Raw genomic sequence first — 11,003 nt, 5'->3', positions numbered from 1 at the left:
CACCTGGACCTGGGCATGGCGAATGATAATATTTGGAATATCTTTCACATTCACCAGACTCTTCACCGTTTGCTGCCAAGCACCTGCAATTGGTTTTAAATGTTTGAAGGCTCAATCAACTATTTTCTATTGAGCTAACAAGCAAGAAAGTTGGGAAATCTAGTATAGTATGTGCCTGCAATTAATAACAACATACACAAATATTAGTATAGGGTATAAAAACAATTAACAAAAGCCCAAATTGCAAAGGAAATGAGTAAGCAGTAATTATCCAAGTTGCTAAGTAAATCAGCTTGCACAAAAATTAGTCAGTTAACTCAGCTGCAAAATACAAAGAAATACATCACAGTTCTCTTCTTTTTGTTAGACAGGAGTGAATTCCAATCAATGATCAAAGCCAATGGCTTTGTCTCACATATTTGATGGACACTTTCCTTCAATGGCTAAATAATCATCAAAGAAACATTTTTTGCACTACAGCATGAATTACATATTATCTGTAAGAAAACACTACGGAACAATTAATCTTGCATAGGAAATTTGGTATACCCTGGCAACTTTGGACTTATCCTCCACCTTCTCTAATGCTTTAGCTTGAGAGGTTTCTGGGCTTATTATTATTTGTTTCATTCCTTGTTGAAGCAAACTGCAGGAGCAAGATAAGAAAGAAGAAGCATATGACTTATTCATATACAGTAAAGTACAACAGAAAGTTCCATCATGTAAAATGGGATTCGGATCAAATAAATCTAACAGAAAGCTCCTTTCAAGTGGTACTTCATGCAGCGATTCAATATTGTTAGATGCAGTAGTATTAGTAGATATTAGCAGTACTAAGAAAGATACAAGATTGGTCTCCTCAGGAAAACCCAATTCAAAGTCCATCTCAAATCAATAAAAACTCAAACCCAGAAACTATACCTGAGAGATGAGGTTGGCAGAGGGTTTTAACAGCCAAACAATACGACCTGCAAGTATAAAAAAAAATTCAAGATCAAAACCCAAAACAGAAATAAACCCAAAAAATCAAGATCACGACCACCATTGGCGGTGCTGCTGTGCTCTGGTAGCAGCCACATGCTTTCTTGTATTTCTTTATTTTTCGTAGATACAGCAATCGAATTAAATTGAAACAAGTAGAAAAGGCCCATCAGGTATTACACTCTAAACATCTATTTCCCCTCTCTGCAACTCTTCTCATTCTCAGACCCCAAAAAATAAAAAAATCCTTCTCATTCAAACTTTCTCCTCAAAACCAAAAATTATTTCCTTGCAATTTGTTCTGCTATTTTTGGCTCAATCAGATCCAATTTGTTCTTCATGAGGAGAGGAGAGTGTCTGGTACAAATGGAGTTGTTAAATCAATTTGAGCTCTTCCGTTAGAGTTGCACCATGTTTCTGTTTTGTTGATATTATTTCATCTTCTGTAGAGTAATATAAAATTAATTCAATTTGTTGATTTTATTTAATAAAAAAAGCATGTTTCTGTTTTGGTGGTGAAGAGATGACCGAAGAACTTTGAATTTACATTTTTTTTTTCTGCGTTTTGGCCTATTTTTGTTGGCCAATTTAATTAAAAGACTTGGCAGACACGTATGATGAAGTAGAAGCCACGTTCCCTACCGTACCGAAAAGCCGAAGTAACAAAGCACAAAAAAAAAAAGGGCCCCGTGGGCAGTGGCTGAGAAACAACGGCGCCGCTGGAAGAAGTAAGAACCAAAACCTTCTCCGGTTTAACAAGTGCTCGTAATTGTAATACCAAAACTGGCTTCCACAGAATCACAAAATTTCCTGGACATTCGCATTTTCCAAGGTTGTAATTACCTCAACACGAAAATGGTATTCTCGTACATGCGGCTTAAGCAGTTTTGTTGTCACAGTCACACGTACTATAAATACGGCCACTCACACGTTCCGTTTCAACATCCAAAACATTCTCTGTACTTTACTCTCACAAACAGACATAAACATTTCAACCATGTCCAACACTGCTGGCAAGGTGATCAAGTGCAAAGGTAATCAACACTGTTAGACACTTCTGTTTGTGCTTTTGGTTTCTGATAATGGAAATTGGTTCGTCTGATCATGTTGTTTTTGGAGGCACACACCGCACCCTTTATTGGGTTCTCAGTTTCTGAGTTTTGATAACGATCAGAGTTCTTTTTTTTTTTTTTTTTTTATCCTCTTTTCTTGTGACCCCCTATTTACTTGATAAACTTTTCGGTTAGATTCCCTAATCTGAGACCCACTGTGGTATTTTCACCCTATAATCTGTTGATGGTCTTTCCCATTAGTGATTTTTTGCTTATGATCATGACTCCACTTTTTTTTCTTCTAAGATATTATTGGGTTTTCTGTATCTGATAAGGGGGTGTCATTCATTCTGTTCTTTAGTAATGTTGGTGGGAATCGTGATGATCACTCTGTCTTTTGGTCTAAGATTTGTACCATTTTGTGATAAGCAGCTTCGTTTTTGTAAATTGAACATCTAGTGGGCTTTCTCTGGTTTTGTAACCTTTGCTTGATTGGATTTTAGGAGAATAGTAATGCGGGGAGATCTCTAAATTTGGTTAAAAACATTACTTTTATTATCTGGCATTGCTGTGAAACATCTGATAAAGAAATTTGTTTGTTTTCTTTTCTACAATTTGTTACCACACTCAAATGTGTCTTGGTCTTGTAGTTAATTCCTTTTGTGAGAAGTGAGAACACTGATTTTGACTATATAATTGTTGATAATTGATGATGGCATATGTGGATTGTAGCGGCGGTAGCCTGGGAAGCTGGGAAGCCGCTGGTTATTGAGGAAGTGGAGGTGGCACCACCCCAGAAACATGAAGTACGCTTGAAGATCCTCTTTACTGCTCTATGCCACACTGATGTATACTTCTGGGAAGCAAAGGTAAATATTTAAACTTATTAAAGCTATGTCCATCAATGTTTGAACTAGGTACATTGAACTGATTTCTCAGTATGAGTTTCAGCATAATGTTTAGTTTCATATCTTGGAATCCATCAGTGAAGTTGTTCTGTTTTCAATTTATAATATGTCACTATTTATCTAATATTGTTGATGAATTTAATTATGCAATTCTAGCCTTGAAGAAAATAGAAGTCATATGTTGGAACTGAAACAATTTTGTTGTGTCACAGGGACAAAATCCACTGTTCCCTCGGATTTTTGGTCATGAAGCTGGAGGGTATGTGTATCTTTGAATCATAAGGCTATTTTTTAACAGGAAAATTAATACCATGCTTTTAGTTCCCTTTCATACGGTATATTTACTTTTCCTTGAGATTTTTTGCTTAGAATCGTGGAAAGCGTGGGTGAGGGTGTAACTGAACTCCAACCGGGAGACCATGTCCTCCCAGTTTTCACCGGAGAATGCAAGGAGTGTGCACATTGTAAGTCAGAGGAAAGCAACATGTGTGATCTCCTAAGGATTAATACCGACAGGGGTACTATGCTCAATGACGGCCAGACCCGGTTTTCCAAGGATGGAAAGCCAATTTATCACTTTGTTGGTACCTCTACATTCAGTGAATACACTGTTTCACATGTTGGTTCCGTTGCGAAGATCAACCCTGCAGCGCCTCTTGACAAAGTTTGTGTTCTTAGTTGCGGAATTTGTACAGGTACGGCTGAACAAACTTATCACATTTAATCGTTACTGTGGAACATATATCACTGGTTTTTTTACCTGTATTTCTTAGTAATGAATCGTTTTCATACGTGCTCAAAAGGTTTTGGTGCAACTGTAAATGTTGCAAAGCCGAAAAAGGGTTCATCTGTTGCCATTTTTGGATTGGGTGCTGTTGGTCTTGCTGTAAGTTATTCTTATTTCTTCTCTATTCCATTTCTTCAGCTATTTAGAACTATTTTGATGATCTTTTTTATGCAATTTAGGCTGCGGAAGGTGCAAGGGTTTCTAGGGCTTCAAGGATCATTGGAGTTGATCTGAACTCCAACCGATTTGAGGAAGGTATAGACAATGCCTACTCATGTTTAGGAAATACTCTGCTTCATAGAACGTTAAAAGTATGTTGATGTACTGATTTGTCACTTTTTGACAGCGAAGAAGTTTGGGGTGAGTGAATTTGTGAATCCAAAAGATCATAACAAACCTGTTCAGGAGGTGAGTACAAACAATTTTTCTTTGTTTGTATTTCTTGCTAGTTGATTAGCCCAGCATTTGCATTTGTCTCATTTCTCGGTTAGGACTACTCAGTTGTCCTTTTGCACTTCAGAATGAGTATTTTCTTATTTCGTTGCACTGCACACCGTAAAAGATCACTCCACTCTATAAGACTTGTTGAGGACTTGACTTGAAAATTTCAATTCTGCATCGATATATTTATACTACTCGGTTTACTGTATCAAATACATAATGACTCCTCAATTGGACTTGAAGTCGGTGGTGATTACTGTATAACAGAGACTAATAGTTGAGTTTTGACATAAAGGTGATTGCTGAGATGACCAATGGTGGAGTTGATAGGAGTGTTGAGTGCACTGGAAGCATCCAAGCTATGATCTCTGCCTTTGAATGTGTTCATGATGTAAGCATCTATTTAATGCTTCCATGTTCTTGTTGATTGGTTGCTCTTGACGTTTAACATTGTAACTTATTTTCTTTTGTCCAAATTTAGGGTTGGGGAGTTGCTGTACTTGTTGGAGTGCCAAGCAAAGACGATGCATTCAAAACCCATCCGATGAACTTCTTGAATGAGAGGACTCTTAAGGGTACTTTCTATGGTAACTACAAGCCCCGCAGCGATCTACCTGGTGTTGTGGAGAAGTACATGAACAAGGTAACCACACTTTCTTTCAGCCGTCCATTCTACAACTGGCTTCATGCTAGCTCTGATGGGTTCTTAGATACGAGTAGAAAACATTAATTTGACATGGGAATTAATTTGGTCTGCAGGAGATGGAATTGGACAAATTTATCACTCACTCTGTTCCTTTCTCTGAGATCAACAAGGCATTTGAGTACATGCTGGCAGGAGAGGGAATCCGGTGCATCGTCCGCATGGAGCATTAGAGCAGTTCTACTCGTTTTTTATGTTAATCGAAAGAGTTTTGGTGTGTGTGGAGAAAAAGAATAATTTGGTTACGGGAGTTTCAAGACTTGTGCAAAGAGACGAATTTGCAATCTGAGTCTGCAATAGTTTGGATGTCTTTCCTTTAAATATCATTTGGTTAATGAAAAGTTGAATAATGTTCTACATGTTATTCTGTTCCGTTCTCTCTACGATTGTGCTACATATCGCATTGATCACAACACTCCCACTATAATTCTATCTTAACTAAATTTTAAACTTTTTTTTTTTGAAATTCGACCATACATTTCTTCTATCTTTCTCATTCCATCTCTACTCTCAATAATTTTAAGGTCCACCATCATCATTACTTCAAAATCTATCATATTTTAGGTTTAATCACCATCTAACCTACACCATCACTCACATACCTTTTTCCCTTGGTTTTGAGATCTAATACTACTCTCATGCTCCACATCCATGCTTCTTATAAGGTTAGACTTATAGCTGCTCCCTTTTGATTCTAATAATGATTTCACACATCTCTCTCAATCTATTTAAACATCTCATCTCCCTACAAGCAAGATGATCACCCATACTTAGTCATTACATTTTTTTTCTCTTTTTATTCTATACACAATCCACTAGCATCTCCTCCACAAACCTTCATCACCACCACCTTCAATCCATAACCTCCATTATCACCACCACCTTCAATCCATAATCTCCATTACTGTGATGCCCCGGAAATTTGTATTTATTTTCCGAGGATTTTCTGAAATTTAAATTGTGGGTATCGGACGGTTTCGTGGCTCGTGGATGGAGCGGAAGTGTTTCGGGCAAATAATTATTCAGGAAGCGTCATTTAGGGGGGGCGCAAGGGTTGACTTTTTATTCTTTGGGATTCTCCAAAAACTTCCTTCACGAAAGTCGTAGAGCGCATCGATACAAGTTCGTGGATATGCGGAACGCGGAAATCGGAGTTCGTATGAAGAAGTTATGGCCATCGGAAAAAGTTTCAATTTTGATATATATGGGATTTTTCCGGAAAAATATCAGAAAATCAGAGTTTCCATTTTGAGAAACTTTTCTCTCTCTTCAGTCCCGAGCCCGGTTTCGCCTCTCCACTTCGCCGGCGTCGTTCTCCCTCCTCCGGCCACCATAAGACGCGATTCAAAGTGGGTTCTCTTCGCCTCAATCCCCTCTTGAGGTCTGTGGAAGAATTGGAGCATGAAACGAGCTGTGAAGGGCGGTGTAAGGCCGAGAAGTTTGGCGGCGGGGCTGCGTCGAACCCAGATGTGAACTTCCGATTCCGGTCACCTTTACCGATGATTCTCGAGGGATTTTGGAGCTCGGAGGACGTAGATGCTTCTCTCAAAGTGCCTTGGAGCGATTTCACTTGTGGAGAATGAATCAAAGCTTTGAAATTCTAGGGTTCATAGAATTTCAGATATTGCAAGGTAAATACCGGCCAAACTGCTATGATTTAGACTTTGTGTTAGTTATGAAAGTTTAAATTGGAGTTGAGATGAAGAACTTTGGTGTTGGGAGTTTTGTCAAATTCCGACTTGGGGCCTGCGGCGGCGTCGCCACTGTAGTGGTGTTTTCCGGCAGTTTTCTACCACCTTAGGGATAGTTTCTATCCCTGAGTTCGATCTGCTCGTCGATACGAGCATTTCGATATATTGTTTGTAATTTTTGGAGATTGTATGAGCATGTTAGGGTTTTTACGGTTTCGGACCGTTCGATGTTTTGATCCGTGAGGATCCAACTATCTGATCGACTTGTGGTTTTGGCATATCGATCGTAGGAGTATTCCGGAGACATTGGGTGGTCTCGGATGTGGTTTCGCCTCAATTGGCGTCACATTGGGGATTTTAGTTCAAAACAGGGGTTTCAGACTTAAATCGTTTGTGGATTGTTGCTAAGTTGAAACCATATGTGATTAGGTACTTGACGAGGTATCCTTGGATGGTTGTTTTTGTGGTGTGGCTGCCTTGTTCTGTATTGAAGACGCAGCGGGAGTTTCGAGGTGAGTAATCTCACAAGGTTCATTAATAAACGGAATACCTTTATTGTTTTTTAGAGTTATTTAGTTAACTGCAAACTATTGTTGGTATTAGTGGTATTCCTGAGTGAATGACCACGTGTGTATATATATATATATATATTTACGTGAAATACGTATATTCTTGTGGGTAGAGGGGTGATTTATGCAATAGGGATTGATGAGTTTCATTCTATTGCTTGAGGCTTGACTTTTCGGGAGACAATGTGTTAGGAATTGGGAATCCCTCTTGTTTGGGAAGTGCAAGATTTATTGTTGGTACATCATGGGGGGTAGCGGGGAGCTATCTAATGCTCATGAGTACGTGTTTTTAAAAGAGAGTTTCGGGGATTCTTTCTTTTAAAATGTCCTGGGAGGACTTATGAATCATATTCTATTTGTTAGGTTAACGATAGGTATGATTGAGGGTGTATTGACGTATTGTGTGTCTAGGTTAGACTGATTTATTGTTGGTACATCATTGGAGGCAGCGGGGAGCTATCTGATGCTCATGAGTACGTGTTTTTAAAAGAGAGTTTCAGGGATTCTTTCTTTTAAATGTCCTGGGAGGGCTTGTGAATCATATTCTATTTGTTAGGTTAACGATAGATATAATTGAGGTGTGTGCTGATGTATTGTGTGTCTAGGTTGGATTTATGTACTGTGTGCCCAGGTTGGACCGATGTGTTGTTTTGTCCAGGTTGGACTGATTTGTTGTTGGTACATCATGGGGGGGGGGGGGGGTAGCGGGGAGCTATTTGATGCTCACGAGTACGTGTTTTAAAAGAGAGTTTCGGGGATGCTTTCTTTTAAATGTCTGGGGAGGACTTGTGTATCATATTTAATTGTCAGAGTTTCAATTAATATGATTTCGTCACGAGGTGAATTGAGTTGTTTTCTTTGGGAAAAGAATGTGTTGTTTTGGGAAAACAGGGTGTGTATCCCTTTTTACGAGTTGATGGGTTTCCTCGTTGGGTGAGTTGTGCGTGTGTGTTTTGAGTTACTCATACGGGCTTGCAAAAGCTTACCGGGTTTGTTGTGTAGCAACCAGGTACACCATTCCAATGGTGTAGGGGTTATTTCTGCAGGTCAGGTTAATCGTGGCTGATGTTGAGGTAGCGTGCTTGCAGCTTAACGGTAAGAAGTCAATTTTGTGACTTTACCGTTATAAAGACTTCCGCTTGTAGTGAGCTATGAGGAGCATTTATGTTTTATTTTGTTGTTGACAATTTAATTCGTAAGCTCGTGTATTATGTGACTCTATGGAGCGAGTCAATATTGAAATTGTGGGTTCAGGGCATAAATATGTACTTGGGTTAAAAGGGAATAAGTTTCTAAGTATTTTGCATTGATGGCTAAACGTTTCACGCATATATAATTATGGGGTTATATATCAATTTTTATTGTGTATAAAATCAGGGGCGTGACAATTACCATCGCCACTAAATTCATCATCTTTTCCATCTACCCATTCCATTTCATATGCATTAAGTGTCATTCAATCATCTCTACATCATACTCCACAATCATGCAAGGAGAATGAAGAAGAGTCTAGAATCACTTGAGGAATCATCATCACCATCACCATTAGCACCATGTATTGGTCTTCATGAGTTCATCTACGCCATCCTCAACTTGATCATCACTATTCATTTCTCTATCCCAACTTTTTAGTTTGATGTTCATAAACATGTTGGAGCTTATGTATTTGATTATGATTAAGTAGTTAGTTTGTTGGGGTTAGGGTTGAATGCCTTAACCAATCTTATATGACATTGATGTAAATATTATGTTTAATGCACTTTGCATTAGTACCTTAACATGCTAATTCAAGAGTTGATTGTTTATGCTTAAACTTAATCAATTTGGGTATGAATATTTGCCATAATATGAGAAACAAATAGAGCTTGATTAACCTTGGTTGTTTAAAGCATGATAGCATATCATATGTGCATTGTTAGAGTTGTAAACTACAATTACTTAAAGATAAGCATGGTTGGTTTGCATAATCTCTTCATCTCCAAGCTTTTTGCACTTAGGTAAATGCATTAGATACCTAATCAGATTGAAATGCATGACTTAAGTAGTTAAGTTACACCTGAGAGGGGTTGCTTGATATCATTAAAGGAGCATGTCTCTTGTCATATCCAAGAGGGATGCAAGGAGAGAAATTGACTAATTAAAATGACATCATTCACTACAGAAGCATCATTGTTTGCAAGAAAGGCTGGAGGTGAAAATCTTGTTCTAATCACTACTAGAATAAGTTAATCACACGACACTCATCACACAACACATGAGTTTTTGCTGTCGTCTAAGTTAGTCAGACGACAGATTTTTTAAACCAGTCGTCTCATCTCTACTCAGCCAACACATCGTCATTTGGTAAATTTGAGAAATTTCAGACAACACTAACAAGAGTATCTGTTGTCTGAAAGCCAAAAAAAACAAACAAAAATTTAATTTGCATTTATTTTTTTCACTCAAAACACTCAAATTTTCAAAACCTAGCCTATCTGAAAAACCGTGTTCCCTCCCTTAGCTAAAAAAATTTAGGTCACTCTCCCTCCCAGATCGCTTTCTCTCACTCACCAACGCTCTCACCCATCCCCCTCACCTTCTCAGCCTCGCTTTCTCTCACCCACAGCCTCGCTCTCACTCAGACCTCTCCATCGCGTGCCCCTTCAGTCTCTCCACCACAGGTTTTCTCTTCGTTAGTCCCTCGGTCGCGACTGCATCTCTCTCTCTCTCTCTCTCTCTCTCTCTCTCCCTTGAGGATTTACGGGTTCACTCTTTAGCCTCCATCTCTCTCTCCTTGTAACGTCTTCTCTTTCAGATTCAGTTTAGTTCTTTGTTTTTTTTTTTTATTGGGTTTACTGATATGATTGGGTTTATTGCAAAAATCTCAACTCTTTCCAGTGTTCTTCTCTTGGGCTGTCGGATTTCGTGACACGAGTTGGGTGCACCGGTGTTGTGTGTTTGGTTGAGGACAAAGATAAGCGACTCAGATTGTAATTTTTAATCATAAAATTCAGGTATGACCATATGACATTGTGGATTCATATGGATTTTGGTAAATTTGTTTAGGTTTTTAATCAAAAGTGAACCGGGCCTATCTAGGATTTATAGCTAGCTATTTGATAATCTAAGATGGTGTCTGTTTGATTTTTAAGATTTGGTTCGATTGAGTGTGTTGAATTAGTTTCTGGGTTCACTTGGTTGGAATAGGATTTGTAGGAATTGGAATTGAGTGTATTGAACTGGTTTCTGAGTGTATATATAGGTGCTCATTATTGTTGCAAACTGTGCTGGACTGAATGTGTTCCCTGATTTAAATTGGATCATTCAGTAGGCAACAAATTCAGGCTCCAGCTAATTTAAATATTTCTTTCAAAGGGCACACACCTAATGCTTTCACAAGCATTACAGTGCTTTTAACAGATCACACAGTTCTGCTTTTCTAGGTAAGCTTGAATTCCACTACCATCATATTTAGATCTGAACATGGTAGAATAAGGGACAATTCTAGTGGACATGCTGGAATAAGGGACAATTATAATGGTGATTCCACGTCAATATGGAATCTAAAGTGTGACCTCTGTTAGTTGATTCTGTTACAGGAATCTGTGTGTGGCTGTATAGTTAAGGTGTGGCTGGAATCGCAATTTATAGTTATATTGTTAGCCTATGGCTTTGTTTCTAAGTGTTCCTAGTTCATTTTTCTCCTGCAGATTTCAGGTAATTTGAAGCTTGCATATTCCTGGTTTTTGCTGCTATATATTTTTAAGCTTGTAGACTAAAATTTTCAATCTATTTAGGGTAGTGCATCGACCTATCCATATATGTGTGTGTGTGTTTCTGTGATAAATGTTGATTTCCTAGTCTTCCTCTTATAAGTTGTTTACAAGTTAGA

At 38.4% G+C, this 11,003-nt stretch overlaps 1 protein-coding gene across 1 annotated transcript; it reads left to right on the top strand.

Annotated features, from left to right (window-relative positions):
- Positions 1–1,860: 1,860 nt before the first annotated feature.
- Positions 1,861–5,255, top strand: LOC112173798 (alcohol dehydrogenase). Its single transcript, XM_024311482.2, has 10 exons — positions 1,861–2,015; positions 2,766–2,902; positions 3,154–3,200; positions 3,311–3,636; positions 3,745–3,827; positions 3,908–3,983; positions 4,075–4,136; positions 4,465–4,560; positions 4,651–4,812; positions 4,929–5,255. Exons 1-10 carry the CDS (start codon positions 1,979–1,981, stop codon positions 5,043–5,045), a joined length of 1,143 nt encoding a protein of 380 aa, XP_024167250.1. The 5' UTR covers positions 1,861–1,978; the 3' UTR covers positions 5,046–5,255.
- Positions 5,256–11,003: the final 5,748 nt, after the last annotated feature.

Source organism: Rosa chinensis, chromosome 6, assembly GCF_002994745.2.
Source record: "Rosa chinensis cultivar Old Blush chromosome 6, RchiOBHm-V2, whole genome shotgun sequence".
NCBI lineage: Eukaryota > Viridiplantae > Streptophyta > Magnoliopsida > Rosales > Rosaceae > Rosa > Rosa chinensis.
The sequence above is the reverse complement of the archived record's forward strand: the minus strand, read 5'-3'. Positions and strand labels throughout refer to the sequence as shown.